The sequence below is a fragment of the Chelonia mydas genome, chromosome 14, assembly GCF_015237465.2.
Source record: "Chelonia mydas isolate rCheMyd1 chromosome 14, rCheMyd1.pri.v2, whole genome shotgun sequence".
Classification (NCBI taxonomy): Eukaryota; Metazoa; Chordata; order Testudines; family Cheloniidae; genus Chelonia; species Chelonia mydas.
In genome coordinates, this window is record NC_051254.2 from 41,676,245 (window position 1) to 41,698,065 (window position 21,821).

Genomic DNA, 21,821 nt, shown 5'->3' on the forward strand with positions numbered 1-21,821 from the left:
ACCTGTTCCCCAAACATTTTAAAGGATTCTGTGAAGCCAGTGAATGAAATCCGGACCTCCTCTCTTTAGCAGTTCTGATGAAATACTAGCAAGGCCAGATTCTTTATCATTTCGTGACTGTTTTGCCTGCAAGTATCACTTCTTATGTCACCAGCTGACTTTCTGTTGGATTTATTTAAGGCACCTATGTGTAACAGGTGGCTTGGAGGGCCAGGTGGCCTAGGGGTTAGGGCGTGTGGCTCTCAGCCCCACTGTTTGGTTGAGGAGCCGCAGTCTTTAAGGCCGGGGAGGGGTGGGGAATAGAGGGACCCGGGCCCACCCTCGCCACGGAGTCCCATCCCAGGCCCCTGTACACGTCAAGGCCCTCTTAGTAGGGAGTCAAAATCTGCTGCCCTGGGCTACTTCCTACCAATGTCTGTTCAGTTTGGGGGTTTCCCCCTCTAGTCCTGTTTGCTGGGTGGGTTGCTTCACGTTGGATCCCCTCTTTGGTCTTGGGTGGGACCTTGCTGAGGTCCTTCAGGCTCCTTCAGGCAGGGCAGCTGAATGTTGGTGAGGGCAAGCCCCACACTGTCTCTGGGGTTCGCTCCCTCAGTGACTGGAGGCTCCTCGGTTCCCTTCCCAGTCTTCCTCGACTGGGGAGATGGTGCTTACTCCTTGTTGGCGGCCTGAGCCGGCAGGCTAGTGCACCTTCCCCTCAGGTAGGGAGGCAGCCAGCTCCTGCCTCTTCACCAGCCAGCCCCGAAATGGGCCAGGCTCCTTTCTTTTTTCCCCTCCCCAGGCCAGGCATTGGCTGCAGGTATAACAGACCAGGGCTAGCTGGGCCCAAAGACTCTCCTTTACCCCTTCCATGCTGGCTAGCTTCATCACACCATTTCTAAAACTTAATTACGCGGAACATCATGGTTGCTATTTGGAGTCACCCAGATTCCGGAGCAAGGTCAGCCTCCCAGATGAGTTTAGTCAGGGGGTTCCGAACTAGAACGCGATACGAGGCTGCACCGTGGCCCGGTGGCAACAGAAATGTATACTTCTGGCTACTACTGGGCTGAAACCTGGTAGCCGTTACAAATAATCCGTGTGTGGAAGCAAATTTGAACAGAGGCATGCCATTAAGGGGGGAGGGATAGCTTGGTGGTTTGAGCATTGGCCTGCTAAACCGAGGGTTGCGAGTTCAATCCTTAAGAGGGCCATTTAGGGATCTGGGGCAAAAATTGGGGATTGGTCCTGCTTTGAGCAGTGGGTTAGATTAGATTAGATGAACTCCTGAGGTCCCTTCCAACCATGATATTCTATGATTCTGTGGTTATCTGACCTCTCTCCCAGTGAGCTGTGGGCCCCAGAACTGGTTCAAATCTAGTTTTTTCATGACCCGTTCAAATCCAGTTCTCTCATGACTAGTTCCCACGTTCACCTGGGTTCCTCTGTGAACCCCACCCCTCGGTGCTTTTGAAAACCCCACTGGGCACCTATCATCATCGTTAGGTGCTGGGAGGTGGGGGCTAGCGGGTGCAACAGGCACTCTGATGTTGACGTGATGCACTAGATACGTCATCGAGCATGGCATAAAAAGCAGCTGATTCGTACATCCCAAGGCCAGAAGGGACCATTGTGATCATCGAGTCCAGTGGTACTCAAACTTTTCCTCTCCCGCCGCCACTCCCATTACCAGTAATAGAATGTCTCTGGGCCCCCAACCGGGCTGGGAGCGGAGTCGCGGCTGGCCCGGGGCTGGGAGCAAAGCCGCAGCTGGGGCTGATGGCCGAGGGCGAGGACTGGGGACCGGCGGCCGAGCCGTGGCCGAGAGCGGAGCTGGGACCGCAGCTACGGCCGGGGGCCGGACCAAAGCAGAGCTTGGGGCAGAGTGGGGCCAGGTGGCTCTCCCTCCCCATGGGGGCTGGCCCGGGGCCCACCACATCCCCCTGGACATTCCTCCATGTGCTCCACAGTTTGGGGCCCACTGATCCAGTCTGACATCCCGTATATCACAGGTCAGAGAACGTCCCCAATAGCCGCTAGGGGTGGAGTTCACAAAAGTTGTAAGGTGACAGGCCCATCAAAATAAATCTTGGGGCCTCTGTACCTCATTTGCCGGTGCCCCACCTCCTCCTATTTCACCCCAGTTTCAGACATCCTGAGCCCCCCTACGCTGGGGTTCCCCCAGGCACACTTAGGCGTTATGACGCTCAGCACTGCAACGCCAAAGTCCCTCTGCGAACCAGGGCCCTGCGTGCTTTGAAAATGCCGCTAGGGGCCCTCTCTGCCGTGGTGGGTGCTTAAATACCTTTAAAAATCTGGCCCTTCGTTTCGGTCTTTGTTGCCCTGCTATAAAGCGGGGTGACCAGCGCCTCCCAGTGGCGTTGCGAGGGTGCACAGGCTAGAACATGCAGTTACAGTAACAGGGGTCAATAAAAGGGTACCGCACCGTGAGCGCCATTCGAGGGGTCACAAACTATTTAAAGAGATACTACTTCATTCCTAACCACGACACGCCGCTGTGTTTAGCGTCAGCAGGGCACCGATATCTGACTGCCCCACCTTTAAAGGGCTCTTTATTTTGGCCTCTACCTCACCCAGTGGCCTTCCCGTTAAATTGTGTCTTTCCACCCCAGAGCCTCCGGCTGGGTTATTTCTCGCCTCGCTGAGTTTTCCGCTGTGTCGATTCGTGTCTCTGAGGGATGGGAGGGCTCGACCGAGAACGGACAGTTCAAATCTGCCCGCCCCTTTTCCTGTCCCCTCACATCCCCTTTATATCGAACACACCAAAGGGTGGCGTGAAACCCTGAGAAAGAGCCACGTCAAGTAAGAGGACACACTTCCCTCAATGGAATAGGGATGTGGTTAGCAGCATGTAGCAACCGAGCCTTCTCTGAAGTGCGATGGGCCAAACCCGCAGCTAGTGTAAACCAGCACAGCCCTGGGGAGCTCAGTGAATCAATTCAGATACACAGCAGGGATCTGGCCCCATTGGCTCCAATGGAGCTAGGGGCCAATTTACATAGGAAATGCCATATTGGGTCAGACCAAGGGTCCATCTAACTCAGTATCCTGTCTCTGACACTAGCCAGTACCAGAGCTTCTGGAGAAGTGTACCGAACAGGACAGTTTTGGAGAGATTCACCCCACCCACCTCTCCTGGCTTCTAGCAGTCAGAGGTTTAGGTTCATTTCAAGCATGGGGTTGCATCCCTGCCCACCTTGGCTAATAGTCATTGATCGACCTATCCTCCAGGGACTTACCCAGTTCTTTTTTAGAACCCAGTTATACTTTTGACCGTCACAATATCCCCTTGCAATGAGTTCCACAGGTTTAATGTGTGCTATGTGAAAAAGTATTTCCTCTTGTTTGTATTAAACCTGCAGCCTGTTAATTTCACTAGGTGACTCGTGGTTTTTGTGTTGTGGGAAAGGGTAAATAACACTTATCTGTTCATTTTTTCCACACCATCCATGGTTTTATAGACCTCGATCATATCCTCCCTTAGTCGTCTCTTTTCTAAGATAAGCGGCCTTAATCTTCTTTGTCTCGCCTCGTATGGAAGCCGGTCCATCCCCTTGATCATCTTTGATGCCCTTCTCTGAACCTTTTCCAGTTCCACTATCTCCTTCTTGAGACAGGGCGACTAGAACTGCACACAGTATTCAAGGTGTAGGCGCACCACGGATTTATACACAGATATATATTATGATATTGTCGGTCTTATTTTCTATCCCTTTCCTAACATACTGCTACCCTTTTACGGCTGCTGCACGTTTTCGGAGAACAAGCCATGGTGACTCCAAGATCTCTTGCTTGGGTGGCAACAGCCAATTTAGACCCCATCATTGTGTCAGCATAGCTGGGATTAGTTTTCCCAATGTGCATTACTTCGCACATTGGAAAAAATTACCTTGCACTGGTGGGGGGCTCTCTGGCACGATGGATTCCAACAGAAATAGGGCGAATTCACAGCAGCTGCGATCCGGCCCAAGAGCCCTGTTAATACTTGTTAACCACTGTCACACGACAGCTTTCTCGGCTGGCCGGTTGTGGTATGAGAGTAATATTTTCCGATGCGTGCTCAGGCCACACTCGCAAAATACATCGTCCAAGGTTTCAGTCAATAACTAGTCCGGCTAGTTTGTTCTTCCATTAGTCCCTGTGAACTCTTTGAACTATGATATTGATCTGTTCTAATGCTACATCACAGAAAACGTTTCACCAGCAAAATGCCAGGCACAACAGCGGCACTGGGTAAATCATTCCCAGGCTGAACCAATGTCCTCAAGTGGTGTTAAAAAGAGAACTGAAGATGGTCTTCTGGTTAATGCACTGGACTGGGACCCAGGAGACCTGGGTTGCAAAGTTCTGCCACAAATTTAGTGTGTCGTCTTGGAAAGTCACTTAGGAGCAGACCTTCAGAGATATTTAGGCACCTAGTTTCAATGAGAGTTGATCCCCCGCTGAGATCAGGGCCCCATCGTGTCTGGTGCTGCACAGACACACAGGGAGTCCATGCTGCAAAGAGTTCACAGCTGAAATACATACGAAGCAGGCGGGGAAACTGAAGCACGGGGGAAAGAAGTGACTTGTGCAAATTCACACAGCAGGTCAGAACTGAGATGAGAACAAAGCCAGGAATTTTAATTCCCAGCCCAATAGTTTAGCCCCTGTGACTAGACCCTACTACAGCTACCTGAAAGCTACGGTGCCTCTGAAATCCCTGGCCCCAAGGCTGCACCAGTCTCTACATTTCAAGGCCAGTTGCACTGGTTTAAGGCTGCAGGACCCAGACAGCCCGGGCTGTGACAGGACCCTTTGCAGTCACATGTGAGAGGAGCGGAATTCAGCTCTCAGAGGCGGCACTTCCTGACATTGGATTGATGTCAATTACATTCACAGACCAAGCCCCGGCTGCCCTGAGAGCACAACCAGGTGCTCGTATCAGCTGCTTGCATCATGGCTGGGGAGATAGTCTATGCTGATCTGAACCTCCCCTCTGGCTTTCCTGGCTCCAGGACGCCCCTTTCAGCTCAGCCCCTCAGTAAGTGACCTTTATTTCCCGGGGGGTTCGTCGTAAACCCAAAGATGGATTTTGCTGGGAAGCCCAGAGCAGGTCTGTGCCAGGGGAATTTCTGGCTTTGGGGGAGGTGGCTGAAACACTTTTGATCAGCTCTCTGTAGCTGCTCACTTCTGTGTGCGGGGCTCTCTCGGTGCAGAAGCCTGGGGTGGAAAGGGGAAGTCCATGCTCCCACTCGCCTGCCCGGGTGGTGCATCAGACTTCTCCCGTTACGACCCACCGAGCTCTCGCTGGGGGCTTGTGGAATTCTAGATGGTTGCATGACGGACTCAGGCTACTAGGGCATTGGCAAGAATAATTTGAACTGCTCGGACACGACCCTAGAGTGGGGATGAGCCACAAAAGCTACTGCATGAACTCTACGTGCTATTGAGACAGCGGGGGCTGTCTCTGGCTATATGCTCCTGCAGCCCCCAGCCCAACAGGGCCCTGATCTCACACAGCCTCTCAGGGCGCTACCGTAATTGACTCTTCCTTCCGAGGAAAACTGGTACATGCAACTGTAATTCTGCTGCCGGGCATCCTCTGTAATGGTCCACGGAGCTGCTACTCAAAAGCTGAGGAGCGCTGGCTGGGCGGGGAAGGCTAGCTTCCGGGGTAAGCCCCTGCACTGGGAATCTGGACATGGTGGGTCCTTCTTTTGGTCAGGTGCTCAGTCCCCCAGAGCTGGAGCCAGTTTTCCATACACAGCTCAGCACCCAGCCTGCCTCAGCCCTCGTACCCCACATCTGCAGCACACAGGGGCAGGATTTTGCTGCAAGTGGCCAGAAGAGAATTTGCAGGTACAGCGTAGGGCAGTCATAAGCTACAGTGCCTCCCCCCCAAAAAACCCTAGCGGGGAACAGATTCCAGCAGGGGTGGGCCTGGGAGCAGTAAGGAGAATTTCTGCTGCTCCAGATAATCCGAGTTTCTCAGGACTGTCCATAAATTAAAGCAACCCCAGGGCTGCTCTAATTGACACTCTGGGACTGTTTTGGAGAAGCCCAGAATCACAAGCCCCGGGGTTGCACTTCCCTTCCTGCACAGAATCTCTGCAATGCACAGCATTAGCATGCTTCTTAAGAAACTCTTCAAGAAGCTACGGTTCTCAACTCGCTCTGGGCAGCCGTGACTTCACAGCAGCTATATTTAAGCTATTGTTTCCTCTCCCAACCTCGGTGGGGGAAATTCACATCTCTGCAGAGGGCCAAGCGCAAAGGCCAATGCCCTACTTCTAGCCTGCAAAATAGGACTAGAGTGGTGTCTGGACTTTGTGTGGGTTCTCTATACAGGGGTGAATTTCATCCCGTGCGCCCAGCGTCTTCAAGGCCTCTTGCTAGGCGTCTGTGATTCATACACGTTGCATGTCTAAATGTCACTCTGATCGTGAAGTCTGACCCCCCTGCATAACCCAGGCCAGAGATTGTCACCTACAGATGCCGGCTTTGATTAGAATTATTCTTCCTTATGCTGTGGCCCCAATTCAGCACAGAACTTAACACACGTGCCTCTCGTTAACCACTTCCTTAAGCCCCATTACGGTCAATGGGACCGGAGCACACTGTTCAAGTTAAACCCACGTCCAAGTTCTTTGCTGAATAGGGATGTTTTGTTGAACTGGGCCCTAACTGACATGAGTGAGTCCAGCAGGAACAAAGCATGCAGGCCACGCTTACAGGGGCACTCTGTCCTGGGGAGCAGGGACTCTGAAAAGGATTCAGGAAGGGGGGGTGGATAATCAGCTGACCATGAACTCCTAGTGCGACACTGTGGCCTAAAAAGCTAATGCGACCCTGGGATGCATAAATGGGGATCTCGAGTAGGAGCAGGGCAGTTTTTTTACTTCTTGATTTGGCCCTGCTGCAACCGCTGCTGGAATCCTGTGTCCAGTTCTGGTGCCCACAATTCAGGAAGGATGTTGCCAAATTGGAGAGGGGGTCAGAGAAGAGCCACAAGAATAATTAAAGGATCAGAAAACCTGCCTTGTAGTGATAGACTCCAGGAGCTCAATCTATTTAATAAAGAGAGGGTTAAGGGGTGACCTGATGACAGTCTATAGGTATCTACATGAGGAAAAATATTGAATAACAAGCTCTCCAATCTAGCATAGAAAGGTTCTAACAAGATCCAATGGCTGCAAGTTGAAGCTAGACAAATTCAGACTGGAAATAAGGTGTAAATTTTTAACAGGGAGAGGAATTAATCATTGAAACATTTTACCAAAGGTCGTGGTGGATTCGGCATCACTGACAAGTTTCAAATCAACCCGGGGTGATTCTTCTATAAGATCTGCTCTAGGAATTATTTTGAGGATGCTCTCTGGCGTGTGTAATACCGGAGGTCAGACAAAACAACCAGAATGGTCCCTTCCGGCCTGGGAATCTCAGAGTAGCTCATAGTTAAACTGTGGTTAGTTCAATCAGTTTGTGACAAGGGCAGATATTCTTGTTCTTGGACCTTTTCCATGGAATCTTTTTAATCACCATTTTTTGTTTTCAAACATCATCATTTTGAAATGTTTTGATTTCAAGACAGAGAAATGTTTAGAAGAGGTTTAGAAGACATGATCGACGAGGAGAGGTTGAAGAACTGTACGTGTTTAGTCTAGAGGAGAGACGGAGGAGGGGGGACATGAGACCAGTCTTCCAGTATAAAAAAGGTTATTATAGAGGGTGCAGATCAATTGCTCTCCATGGCCACTGAAGGTACGATAAATAGTAATCAGCTTAATTTGCAGCAGGGGAGATTTAGGTGAGATTTTAGGAAAAACTTGCTAACGCTAAGGGTAGTTAAGCACTGAAACAGGTTAGCTAGGGAGGTTGTGGAAACTCAGTCACTGGAGGTTTTTAAGAATAGGTTAAACAAACACCAGTCACTGATGGTCTAGGGGTAAATATGGTCCTAGCTCCGTGAGGGGTGAGGGAGGGGGAAGGTGGGCTACATGACCTCTTGAGGTCCCTTCCAGCCCTACATTTCTGTGATTCTCTGTCTTGAAGATTGAAAGATGTTAAGTCTGAAATAATAATGGCATTTGGCTAAGCTGACCAATCAAGCTTGGCCATGCAACATAGTAATTAAACCTTGAAAATGCAAAGAGAAAGCACCGAACCAGAGATGTTTACAAATGGGAAAATGTTTCCAGCCTAAAAAGTTGCAAATGGGAAACCTCTGAGAAAATCAAATGTCGGAAAGCAAAGTAATAATAATAGTGATGCCGAATCCTGCCCGGGCCATTGTAGGTTGCTCAGGGCACGACCCAGGCTCCACCATCCCTGTCTAACCTGGGCTGCTGTTTGCCTGTCTTTTGTATTGTTAAGTTCTGTAAACGCGCTCTCTCTCAAAGGACGGCTCGATGGAGGGATCCTTTGCTAGGCCCCCTTTGCATGTTCTTCCAGCTGCCCAATGGCCGATGCTCCTCTTCATTCTTAACCTAAGAACGGCTATACTGGGTCAGACCAATGGTCCATCTAGCCCAATATCCTGTCTGCCAACAGTGGCCAAAAAAAATGCATCCCAGATCTTTCCAACTTCTGTTCTAGATAACTTTAGAGAGCAGGTGATGTTGGACTCTTGGCATTTGTTATTAATTAATTGCATTTAATGTTTAGTAATTTTCTAAGGCATTTGCTTTCCAAGATATTTAGACATCTGTCTATGCCTTTGGTGGATTTCCAGCTTTCACATCTATGCATTAGGGTGGAAATAACATTTGAGCTGAACATTCATAGTTTGGTCTTTAAACTGTAGATTTGCAATGACCGAATCGTGTTTAAGCTGGTCCATGCAGCTGCTACCTTGCCAATTTGTGACATTATTTCCTCCTGGACTTTCCATTGGCGTGCATGTTACAGCCAAGGTATGCAAATTGACAATATACATAATGAACACAATAGACAATAATTAAGAATAATGCAATCAAACAGAAAAAAAATTTGAAAAACAACAAACAAATATGGTGAAGAATAAAAAAAGGGGGGGTCATTTAAAAGTGTGGGAAATGTAAAATATTGAGAAAATGTTCATATTTTCATAAAAATTCCCATTTTCAAGAAAAGGGCCAAAATTTCACCTCATTGCCTTTACATTAAAAGTCAGACAGCTCTCCAGTCATCCCAGACTGGCCTCCGAAGGGAAACCAGATGAACAGGGGAGTGAATAGGCCCCAATCCTGTAATCAACTCCCTGTGGGCATCGGATTCTACCCACGCTGGGGATGTATTTTTCTTTGAAACGGTCTTTCGTACACCAGGTTCCGATTGTTTTTCACCAGACGTTGGCTCTTACAGGTCCCCCGAGTCCCCGGTGGCATCGGACAGCGCTGTGGGTCGGATGGATTGGGAACGTTGTCCTGGTGATTGCTGTGATAGCGCTGGGGATTTGGGGTGAGTAGCTGACAGCTCCGTCTTTATTTGTGCGGGTCCATCAGTGTATAGCATGCACCGCTACAGACTAGGGACCAAATGGCTAGGCAGCAGTTCTGCAGAAAAGGACCTAGGGGTGACAGTGGACGAGAAGCTGGATATGAGTCAACAGTGTGCCCTTGTTGCCAAGAAGGCCAATGGCATTTTGGGTGTATAAGTAGGGGCATTGCCAGCAGATCGAGGGACGTGATCGTTCCCCTCTATTCGACATTCGTGAGGCCTCATCTGGAGTACTGTGTCCAGTTTTGGGCTCCACATTACAAGAAGGATGTGGAGAAATTGAAAAGAGTCCAGCGAAGGGCAACAAAAATGATTAGGGGACTGGAACACATGACTTATGAGGAGAGGCTGAGGAAACTGGGATTGTTTAGTCTACGGAAGAGAAGAATGAGGGGGGATTTGATAGCTGCTTTTAACTACCTGAAAGGTGGATCCAAAGAGGATGGATCTAGACTATTCTCAGTGATAGCAGATGACAGGACAAGGAGTAATGGTCTCAAGTTGCAGTGGGGGAGATTTAGGTTGGATATTAGGAAAAACTTTTTCACTAAGAGGGTGGTGAAACACTGGAATGCGTTACCTAGGGAGGTGGTAGAATCCCCTTTCTTAGAAGTTTTTAAGGTCAAGCTTGACAAAGCCCTGGCTGGGATGATTTAGTTGGGATTGGTCCTGCTCTGGGCAGGGGGTTGGACTAGATGACCTCCAGAGGTCCCTTCCAACTCTGATATTCTATAATTCTATGATTAGCCGGTCCCTCCAGAACTCCATTGTGGAGCCCCTCCCACTACCTGGTACATTTTTTTGATGCTCCGAAGAGCTTGACTGTAACGTGGAGAGAAAATTAAATATATAGGGAAATGGGTGTGCATGGGGATGGATGGATAACTAGATAGATCCAGGCATACACTGGAACTGGTTAAAAATAAGGGGGGAAATTTACTGATATATTTAAAAAAAAATCCTTGTCACCCTCTGTTCAAAATTCAAAAGACCCCCCTAAATTCTGAAAGCTCAGAATTTGAAAAGCTCTGCAAGTTGGCTGAAAAAACGGGAGGGAGTGGGGAGAATTGGGTGACCGTTTCATCAACATTTTCCCTCATTTTTTGTTTCAAATTTACATAAACATTTCAAAAGTAGCAAAAAAATGTCAGCCAACTCCAATACTAGCCCTGGCTGAGAATTCGTCAGCCAAATGTGTGTTTTAAAAAAGGAAAATTTGGATTTTGCTATATGTGTAGCGCTCCCTATCCCCCCGGTTACCTTCTTTAGCACCAATCCCCTGACGCGTTTTGAGGGACGGGCCTGGGTTCTTCTGGATCCCGCCTCCCGCTCCCCAGGGTGTAACATTTTTATTTGCTTCCCGTATGAATTTATTTGCCGGTGCCGCTACCCACCTCACTCCTGCCTGGCAGAGTCACCAGGGCAGCTTGGGAGGAAAATTCTCAGCCCAGGGTAACCCCCACTTACTTGCCAGTTAGCTGGAGACTCCCAAGAAATAACACAGACACATACAATATATTCCACACCGTCATTATATTAGACAGGAGATAAATAGAACACTATTCCAGGGGAAACCGGTGCCCACGCTGATAATACCCATGAATTTCCCCAGTCACGTGACCTGATCTAGCAAAGGTCAAATTAGTGCCCCATTGGTGCGCGTACTTGTAGGGACCCTTGACGACCTGTGACCACGATATCATCTGTGTCTGTTAGCAGCCTGGCTGACTGGGCTCAGTGCAGCCCAAAGGACTCGTGCGTGGGATAAGGCCGTCAGTCCCGCCACGAGTTTAATAGGCAGCAGGTAATAAAATCCCCAAACCCAGACCCTCTGGCTTGAGGGCACATTTCCCACGAGTAGGGGGGGTTTCTCCCGAACCATCTTCCTGACTAGCTAACAGAAGGATGGCGACTCACAACTCCACGCCGGATCCTCACGGTCAGAGATGGCCCTGGACTGCAGAGGGGCTGATGATCACTGCGGGCAGGCGTCCTCTTCATGCAGGGGTCAGGCTGCTGCTGCTCCCAGGATTTCTCCTCACCTCCAACGGGGTGTACGGCTCCGGGGGCAGGTTACTAAACTAGCCTAAAAATCCTTACTTCAGTCTCCCACCCCAGCACTCAGCCACACTCCCAGCCGGCGGCAGCCCCGGGCTAGCGGTCAGAGCAGTGGTGCCATGGGGTGGCTGATTTTCCCTAGGGAGATGGGGGCTAAACTCAGCCAGGCTGTGGGGGGAGTTTTCACAAACACAGCATATCAGGGTTGGAAGGGACCTCAGGAGGTCATCTAGTCCAACCCCCTGCTCAAAGCAGGACCAATCCCCAATTTTTGCCCCAGATCCCTAAATGGCCCCCTCAAGGATTCAACTCACAACTCTGGGTTTAGCAGGCCAATGCTCAAACCCCCCTCCCAACAAAGGTCTCTAACCTGGGAGTCACCTTCCTCCCAGGGACAGCGCCTCTCCCTGAGCAACTGGCACACAGAGCCCCAGGAACCTAGGGAAGCACCTTGGGGCTTACACATGTATATATATCTCCGCTCTGGCTGTGTCACTGCAGTGCACCTTGGGAGTCCCAAGCCTGCGGTGCATCATGGGAGATGTAGTCCAGCCAGGGAGCCTGGTCCATAAGGAGGAACAGCAGCATGAGGCTCGAAACTACAACTCCCAGCAGCCTCGGCAGCGGCAGGTCAATATTGAACCCACCTGAAGTGAAACATTTCATCCTTCCCAATCAGGTTGATTCTGAATTTTTCCTTCCACAGACAAGCTTTTGATACTTTGACTTTTCGTCCCAATTCAGGGCAAAAAGAAATGTTGAAATATTGGAATTGCCTGTGGCACATAAATTCGGATTTTTTGACCGACTCTTTCTAATACATACACAGCCCCAGAGATAGTCAGAGCAATGGAGACACAGGGAGCGCTCCAGACCTGTAGAAAGAGGATATTGTCTTTAACAGACCTGGGTTCTGTTCCCACATCTGCTGGGTGACCTTTGCACAAGGCACTTTGCCTTTGTGTTTCCGTTCCCTCCCCCGCCGATGATTTGCCTTGTCCATTTACGGGGAGATTTTCAGAAGCCCTTAAGGAATTTAGGAGCACCACCTTCCCGCTGACGTGAAATACTCTCCATTTGGCTGTAAGCCACTCTTAGCTCTAGCATCAATTCCTGACTCTGCCACAGACTCCCTGTGTGACTGTGGGCAAGTGCTCTGGGCCTCAGTTTCCCCATCGAAAAAATGGAGATCGTGCCTCCTTCATCTAAGTAGATTGCAAGTTCTTTGGGGCAGGGACCGTCTCTTGCTGTGTGTCTGTGCAACGCCCGGCACAACGGGGTCCTGATCTCAGCTGGGGAGGGGACTGTCTCTCGTTGTGTGTCCGTGCAGCGCCCGGCACAACGGGGCCCTGATCTCAGCTGGGGCGGGGACTGTCTCTCCCTGTGTGTCTGTGCAGCGCCCGGCACCACGGGGCCCTGATCTCAGCTGGGGCCAGGACTGTCTCTCGTTGTGTGTCTGGGCACAGCTGGGCCTCTAGGCTCCACAGTCATAGATATAATACCAATAAGAGAAGGCTGGTCCAAGGGCCTACGGCCTATTTGCAGCCTAGAATGTGTCTGTGCTGGGCTGTAAGGAGCCAGCTTGGCTCTGGGCAGAAGATGCCATTTGCTGCTCTGTTCCTGTTTGTAACCTTGTTTACTTGGGCGGCAGGGGTAACACTGTGGTTTCTCTTTGTGTACAGGAGAGGAAGTAAAATGAGGACAGGAGCTGTTTTCACTCTAGACTGGGCAGTGAGGGGGCGATTCAACTTCAAAGGTCATCTAAGTCAATGGAAAGTTTTATTAACATTGCACTAGTAACCCAGCTGAGATCAGGGCCCCGTTGTGCCAGGAGCTGTTCAGACCCACAGCGAGAGACAGTCCCTGCCCCAGCTGAGATCAGGGCCCCGTTGTGCCGGGCGCTGCACAGACACACAGGGAGAGACAGTCCCTGCCCCAGCTGAGATCAGGGCCCCGTTGTGCCAGGAGCTGTTCAGACGCACAGCGAGAGACAGTCCCTGCCCCAGCTGAGATCAGGGCCCCGTTGTGCCGGGCGCTGCACAGACACACAGCGAGAGACAGTCCCTGCCCCTCCAAGAGCTCAGAATCTCAGTAGACAAGACAGTCAAAGCAAATGAGTTGAAATTACTTGGCCAAGGTCATACAGCAGAGCTAAGTCTTGAATCCCGATTTCCTCCTCACGCTGCCTTTCCATTCATCACGCTGGGCACTCGACTGCACCACCGGCTGGGGAGTTGTAAAGGGATTGTTGTAATTTCAAATTTTGAAACATTTCCACTTGCTTCAAAATCTGGGGGCAGGGGGAAATGATCCTAGTGTCCCCCCAGCTTTTCATCAGCCGTGGACGTTTCCGTACAACTGTCCTCAACACGTAATCGTGAGGAAATGTAGCTGGTGGATAAAATGGAGAAGGGGCGTCCCCAAAATGTGGCTGGGAATGTTTCCCCCTGAAGGTCGTGTTCCCATCGCCAGGCTGACGTGTCAGACAGAGCTGGCCGTTCGCCGCAGGATGGTGGGACAGGGCAGGAGCTCACAGGCATCCCGAGAGGAAGGCTGGCCACCGATTTTGGTGCTAATCTGGGACTCAGGAGCTCTGGGACCTGTTCCTGGTTCTGCCACTGATTCCCCGTGTGACCCTGGGCTGGTCCCTTAAGGCTGGAATTCCGCAGGGGTTTAGGTACCTAACTCTGCAGCTAGGCGCCTAAAAACAACCCACTCGGTGACTAATGCCTATTGAAGTCAATGGGAATTGGGCTCCTAGGGCCCAGGTTCTCAAATGTATTTAGGTGCCCAACACCCACGGGAGTTAGGCACCTAAATCCTGTTGAGGATCTGGGCCTAGGTGCTTCTGAAAACCCCACTCGGAGTCTCTTTGCAGCTTTAAGTGCCTAAACCCCTTGAACAATCTGTCCCCATGATCCTCCCCTTCTTCACAGGGAATGTGGGTGAAGGACAGAGACAGCAAGTGACAGGGGTCAGATAAACTCCGCAACAGACAGGCTGCGCCCCTCAGGGTGGCTGCATTGGAGGGGGAGGCTTCTGGGAGGCCTGTTTTCACTGAGCCAGCTTCCACACCAGCAGAGAGCCCCTGACGCCGGAAGCTGTGACCCCCGCCCTGACTCCCACGCGGCTGCAGCCCAGAGTCTCGGCTTCCTGTGCGATCTCACACCCCCGCCCACGTGGCTCCCGGACCCTCCTCTCTCCAGGGCAGGACGCACAGTGAGGAGGGCTACACTGTATTGAACCTGCAGCCCCAGAGGGGCGGCTGAGGTGGCCTGTCCCTGCTCGGAACCCAGGCTGGTCCACACCACTGTGAAGAGCTCTGTGCCTCAGTTTCCCCACCTGTACAATGGGGATAACAGCCCTGTGCCCTGCCTTACAGAGTGCGACTGGGAGGCGAAATCTAGCAAAGACTCTGAGGTGTTTTGATACTGCTTTGATGGGGGCTGGATAACTTAGATGCAAAGATGAGGTGGGTTTGCAAAGAGGCCCAAGGGATTTAGGCACCCAGCTCCCACTGATTTTCAATCCCAAGCCACTCTTTTGGACTGTGGCCCTTTGGGGCTGTTCTGAAGTCCATGGGAGTCAGTGGAGATGGGGCTGAATGGGCTTTGGGCCAGGCCCTGTGTCTCAGCCGGTGCTTTTCCCCAGCAACTCCCCATCACATTGACCCACCACCTCACTCCCACGGACGCTGCTTTGCAGTTTCCCACTTGATGTCCGAGAAGGGACGGACCCCAGCAGCCCCTGGGAGCGACGGAGCCGGGTGCAGAGATACAGCGATACCCCCTGGGAGCGAAGGAGCCGGGCGCAGAGATACAGCGACACCCCCTGGGAGCGCAGACCCCAGCACGGCAGAATGCAGCTCCTGCCTGGAGCGTTTCCGATCCCAGCTGTGCCACCCGGCCCAGCCCAGCCCAGCAGGTAACCCCAGCTCGTGTGTCTCTGAGCCACCCTGTGCCCCGGGCACGGCCAGTGGAAACCCAGCTGCCGCCCCAGCCCCTGGGGATCCTGCAGGGTAGGGACACGCCGCCCCCTGCTGGCTGCACCGATCTAGCCACCAGCCCCGCTGGGTGCCAGGCTAGGAATGGACCTGCCTCAGCTGGGACTGGGTGTGGGGGCTCTGCTGAGACTGGGGGGTGGGGGGAGCGACATCTAGTGGCCACGCCTGGTACTGCATGGGGGGTCTTAAAATAATCTAATACCAGGATGGCCAAATGTTTGCAGAGCAGGGACAGATCCCAGCAGAGAGACGGTCTCGTGGACTCACCCCCTCCCATTCCCAGCCATCCCTGGGATCCCGCCTTCTCCCCTGTTCTCCCCAGTTACCACCTCCCCTCCCATATCCTGTTAGATGTCCACTAACCAGCCCCCAACGCATCTTCAGTTGTCCTAAGCCCCTTCTAGGCCACTCTGGCAGAATAATGTAGCCTTAAAATGGATGCAAATAGCCCCATGAGGTCCCCTCTGCCCTGGAGACCTCCCTGCCTAGTGTGGGGCTGGAGTAAGAGCCCCTCACACACTCTGTTCCCAACCCCCAAAGTAGGGAGCAGATTGGCGTGTGTGGGTAGAGTGCAGTGCACTATGGGTATTCTCTGCTCCCCGGGGCCCAAATGGGAGCAATGGATAAGGCAGAGCAGCCCCAAGGCTGCTGTAACTGATGCCAGGAGCCAGGCAGGGCCCAGCCTAGCCCCAGATTTCAGGGAGCACAAAGGGGACTCAAACCCATTTTATCTCCATCCCAGCCCCAGTCACAGGAAGGGAGTAGCCGGAAATGAGGCCCAGAGGGCTCAGAGCACTAATGAATCCTGTCTCTCTGCAGGGGGCTCCAGGTGCAAACTCTGCCCCACGGACTGGCAGCTGCACGGGGACAAGTGCTACTGGGTCGGCAGCGGAAGTAAAACTTGGAGCGAGAGCCGCTCCAACTGCTCAGTGGTGGGCTCCCAGCTGCTGGTGATCCGGGACAAGGAGGAGCTGGTAAAGGGGACAGTAACATCCTGCTGGAACTGCCCCTGCGGGCCTGGGCCCTGGGTACAGCGTCTGAGGACTTGTATATGCTACATGGTGGATCTAGAATTGTCAATGCTGCCTAAAGGACTTGGACACCCCACTCCCATTAATTGTTAATATCAGTGTGTTCAAATCCCCTAGTCTGCTTTGACAAATCTCAGCCTAAATCACCAGCCCTGAGATCAGGGACACACAATGGTGGCTTAAAGCTACCAGTACCCTCCCCCTTTTGGGATGTGCCCAACACAACTCAGCTGAAGAGAGGAGCTCTTAGAATCATAGAATCATAGAATATCAGGGTTGGAAGGGATCTCAGGAGGTCATCTAGTCCAACCCCCTGCTCAAAGCAGGACCAATCCCCAATTAAATCATCCCAGCCGGGGCTTTGTCAAGCCTGACCTTAAAAACTTCTAAGGAAGGAGATTCCACCACCTCTCTAGGTAACGCATTCCAGTGTTTCACCACTCTCCTAGTGAAAAAGTTTTTCCTAATATCCAACCTAAACCTCCCCCACTGCAACTTGAGACCATTACTCCTTGTCCTCTCATCTTCTACCACTGAGAATAGTCTAGAACCACCCTCTTTGGAATCACCTCTCAGGTAGTTGAAAGCAGCTATCAAATCCCCCCTCATTCTTCTCTTCCGCAGACTAAACAATCCCAGTTCCCTCCGCCTCTCCTCATAAGTCATGTGTTGCAGACCCCTAATCATTTTTGTTGCCCTTCGCTGGACTCTTTTCAATTTCTCCACATCCTTCTTGTAGTGTGGGGCCCAAAACTGGACACAGTACTCCAGATGAGGCCTCACCAATGTTGAATAGAGGGGAACATTCACGTCCCTCGATCTGCTGGCTATGCCCCTACTTATACATCCCAAAATGCCATTGGCCTTCTTGGCAACAAGGGCACACTGCTGACTCATATCCAGCTTCTCGTCCACCGTCACCCATAGGTCCTTTTCCGCAGAACTGCTGCCAAGCCATTCGGTCCCTAGTCTGTAGCGGTGCATTGGATTCTTCCATCCTAAGTGCAGGACCTTGCACTTATCCTTATTGAACCTCATCAGGTTTCTTTTGGCCCAATCCTCCAATTTGTCTAGGTTCCTCTGTATCCTATCCCTGCCCTCCAGCATATCTACCACTCCTCCTAGTTTAGTATCATCCGCAAATTTGCTGAGGGTGCAATCCACACCATCCTCCAGATCATTTATGAAGATATTGAACAAAACCGGCCCCAGGACCGACCCTTGGGGCACTCCACTTGATACCGGCTGCCAACTAGACATGGAGCCATTGATCACTACCCGTTGAGCCCGACAAACTAGCCAGCTTTCTATCCACCTTATAGTCCATTCATCCAGCCCATACTTCTTTAACTTGCTGACAAGAATACTGTGGGAGACCGTGTCAAAAGCTTTGCTAAAGTCAAGAAACAATACATCCACTGCTTTCCCTTCATCCACAGAACCAGTAATCTCATCATAGAAGGCAATTAGATTAGCCAGACATGACCTTCCCTTGGTGAATCCATGCTGACTGTTCCTGATCACTTTCCTCTCGTGTAAGTGCTTCAGGATTGATTCCTTGAGGACCTGCTCCATGATTTTTCTGGGGACTGAGGTGAGGCTGACTGGCCTGTAGTTCCCAGGATCCTCCTTCTTCCCTTTTTTAAAGATTGGCACTACATTAGCCTTTTTCCAGTCATCCGGGACTTCCCCCGTTCGCCACGAGTTTTCAAAGATAATGGCCAATGGCACTGCAATCACAGCCGCCAATTCCTTTAGCACTCTCGGATGCAATGCATCCGGCCCCATGGACTGGGGCACATGGGCTGAGTGTGTGTGTGTGTTTGTGTGTGTGAGAGAGAAAGAGAGAGAGTTATGAGGCTTGAGGGCTACAGAGAGAGGGGGTAGGTGTGGGGCTGGGTGGACAGAAGAGTCTACATGGGGAATAGTTGGCGAGATGGAGAGGTATGCGTGGGGATGGATAGGTGTGTACAGGGATAGGTGGACAGCCAGACAGTAGTTCTGGTGGAAAGTTGTTGAGAACTTGGATTTGCAAGAAAAGAGCCGAGAGCAGGTTCTGGTCCCCAGCTGCCTGTCCCACACTCCCTGCAGGCGTCCCTCCAGGCCCTGACACGAGGCACGTATCAGTTCTGGGTCGGACTGTCCCGCCCCTCCCCGGAGAAGGCCTGGACCTGGCTGGACGGCTCCCCGCTGGATCAGACCCTGTGAGTGATTCCTTGAGTCAAACCCTTTCCCTCCCCTCCCTGGGCAGCAGGGGCCGGGGACAGAGATTGGGGGAGGGGATGTTTGGGGGAAGGTCAGGACTTTGGGGGAAGTCATTTTCAGTGTAAGGTGATGACAAAGACGCTTCTATTCCCCCCTCTGCCCCCCGCCCCCAGAGGAGGTGAAGCTGGAGCCCTGGGGGCAGGGGGACGTCTCCCAGAGACGGGGTGTGGAGGGAGAAGAGCAAAGGGGTCAGGCCAGAGCCCTGGGGATCCCCCAGACAATGGGGCAGGGGGGAGGGGGAGACACAGAGCAGCCAGAGAGGCAGGAGGGGACCAGGAGGGGGCAGCGTCGGCCCAGCCGGGTGGGGAGGGGACGCGGAGCAGGGGAGGGAGATGGACAGGGTCTAGCCCAGCAAGGAGGATGAGGAGGGAGCAGGCCCCTGGGCTCTGGGCAGCGAGAGGCCGTTGGAGACCCTGGCCAGGGCCCTGACAGTGGGGAGAGGGGGCAGCCCCCAGGGCAGAGCTGGAGGAGACGACGGCTGCGGATCCCGTTGGAACAGGGAAGAGCCGCTACCGACTGCGTGTGATGGACCCACACGCGCTGACAGGGGCCCTCTCCTCTGTCCCGCAGGCTCCCGGTGTCAGGCCGGACTGAGGGGAACAGCTGTGGGTTGGTGAACGGGAATCGGCTTCATTCTGACACCTGCAGCTCTGGATTGCAGTGGATGTGCCAGCGAGAGGCCGTCCCGCTCTGAGCAGGGTACGGGGGAGACCTCAGAGCGCGGCACCATTAGCCCCATGTCACACGTGGGGAAACCGAGCGGCAGACACTGACCTGCCCAAATTACACCGAGAATTGGTGGCAAAGTGGGAAATGGAACCCAGGAGTCCTGGCTCCCAGCCCCTCCCCCTCGCCCAGCGCTGGGAATAGAAACCAGGAGTCCTGGCTCCCAGCCCCTCCCCCTCGCCCAGCGCTGGGAATAGAACCCAGGAGTCCTGGCTCCCAGCCCCTCCCCCTCGCCCAGTGCTGGGAATAGAACCCAGGAGTCCTGGCTCCCAGCCCCTCCACCTCGCCCAGCACCGGGAATGGAACCCAGGAGTCCTGGCTCCCTGCCCCTCCCCCTCGCCCAGCGCTGGGAATAGAACCCAGGAGTCCTGGCTCCCAGCCCCTCCCCCTCACCCAGCGCTGGGAATAGAACCCAGGAGTCCTGGCTCCCAGCCCCTCCCCCTCGCCCAGCGCTGGGAATAGAACCCAGGAGTCCTGGCTCCCAATGCTACCTCAGCCTAGAGAAGAGCAATTCCAAACTCTGGCTTTGCGTATTCCAGCAGGGGCTGGAGAGCGCTGCGGGGGCAGGGCTTGGGCTGTAGGTGTCAGGCTCTGCAGAGCCCTGGGGCAATTTATCCCTCACCCCCCCAGGACAGGGAGAGAAGAGTCTGCCCCAGGTCACGTAAATCAGCCCCGATTCGGTGTCCAGTGGAGCAGAACTGATTGACCCCAGCTGGGGATCTGGGCTTTCCCCTGGATTTCACCCGGTTCATTTCCTTTCACCTCTCTGCCAGGTTCCGCTCTTCGCTCTCTTCCCCAACGCACCCACTGCTCCCGTCCAGCCTGTGACCTGACGCATTTCTGCCCATCCTGCCCTAGCGGATCGTTAACTCCTGTCACTAACGATGGGGTCTCAGCTTCAGAGGTTTCTGTGTGGATGTGCTGTCCACTTGCTACCTCCTTAGAGCACCTTTAAGTAGATCAGTGCCCCCAATCCCGATCCCAAATGGAAGCTTTCCCTGTGCATTATTTGACGCTCTCCGGGGTCACTGTCTCTGTCAGAGGAGCCGGGTTGGGGTGCTCCATGGCAGTGATGGGGGCACTATGGGGACGGCTGGAGTCTAATGAATGCCCTGTGACCCTGTGCCCGGCAGCCCAGGAAGAGATGGCCTGGCAAAGCTGGAGGGCAGGGCGGCTGGCTAGGCTGAGAGGTGACCTTCCAAACAGACCCAGGTGTCTTTAGGAGCCGCCCCCGAGAAAACTGGGCTTGTGAGTGCAACAGGACAGAGCTTGTCCAGTCCCCGGAAGAGACAGGGCGGGTGAGCGCTGGCCCGTTCAGGGTTTGGTCATGGGGCTGGACGAAGGCAACACGCTGAAGGTGCTGTCACACGAGGGAGACGGTGTGGCCTCCAACCAGAGCCCCAGCCTCTACCCTGCAGTTAAACCGCTCCTTCGCTCGAGCCCGAGTTAGGCGGCATGAGCCAGGTGCAGGTGTCCAACTGCCGTGTAAACATCGCCTCTGTGCTTCACTTTCCCCATCTGTGAAATGGGGATATTGCTATTGACCTTCCTGCATGACGCACTTTGAGATCTACAGATGCAAAGCTCGAGATCGGAGCAAGGGATCATCATGATCATGGGGACATTAAAGGTTTCTGTTAAACCGTGTGAAAGCTGGGTGTGTTTATTGTTGATGGGTCACAGAGCGACTCGAACCATGGCTTTGACGTGTTATGTGACTTTAGACGAGTCACTTGCCCAATCTGTGCCTCAGTTTCCTCTCCCACCCTTTGTCTGTCCTGTCTGTTCAGATGGTGAAGGGACCACAATATAGTCCCGATCTCAGCTGGGGCAGGGACTGTCTCTCCCTGTGTGTCTGTGCAGCGCCCAGCCCAACGGGGCCCTGATCTCAGCTGGGGCAGGGACTGTCTCTCGCTGTGTGTCTGTGCAGCGCCCAGCCGAACGGGGCCCTGATCTCAGCTGGGGCAGGGACTGTCTCTCGCTGTGTCTGGGCTGGGCAGCACCCGGCACAACGCGGCCCTGATCTCAGTTGGAGCCTCTAACCGCTGGTGTCATACTTGATGCTTAGCATGGTGGTGTGGGTTTGTGTGTAATTGTTTGAAGTTTGTCTGTCAGTAATGGTTCCTGTGGATTGTGTATGGCTAGACAGAGAACAGCTCAGCTCTTTGATCTCTCTCTCTCTCACACACACACACACATTCCACTGTGCTCATGACAGACAAGTTCCTTCCCAGGGCAGAGACATCAGGCTGAGCCCTGCCCTTTATATGCAGAGACCAGGG

At 52.8% G+C, this 21,821-nt stretch overlaps 1 protein-coding gene across 1 annotated transcript; it reads left to right on the forward strand.

Moving 5' to 3' along the window:
- The first annotated feature begins 3,915 nt into the window (after positions 1-3,915).
- Positions 3,916-21,186, forward strand: LOC114020494 (killer cell lectin-like receptor subfamily B member 1). Its single transcript, XM_043528536.1, has 8 exons — positions 3,916-4,036; positions 4,995-5,020; positions 8,783-8,891; positions 9,322-9,417; positions 15,220-15,438; positions 16,337-16,491; positions 18,640-18,752; positions 19,384-21,186. The coding sequence occupies exons 1-8, from the start codon at positions 3,916-3,918 to the stop codon at positions 19,505-19,507; spliced, it is 963 nt and encodes a 320-aa protein (XP_043384471.1). The 3' UTR covers positions 19,508-21,186.
- The last annotated feature ends 635 nt before the right edge of the window (positions 21,187-21,821 follow it).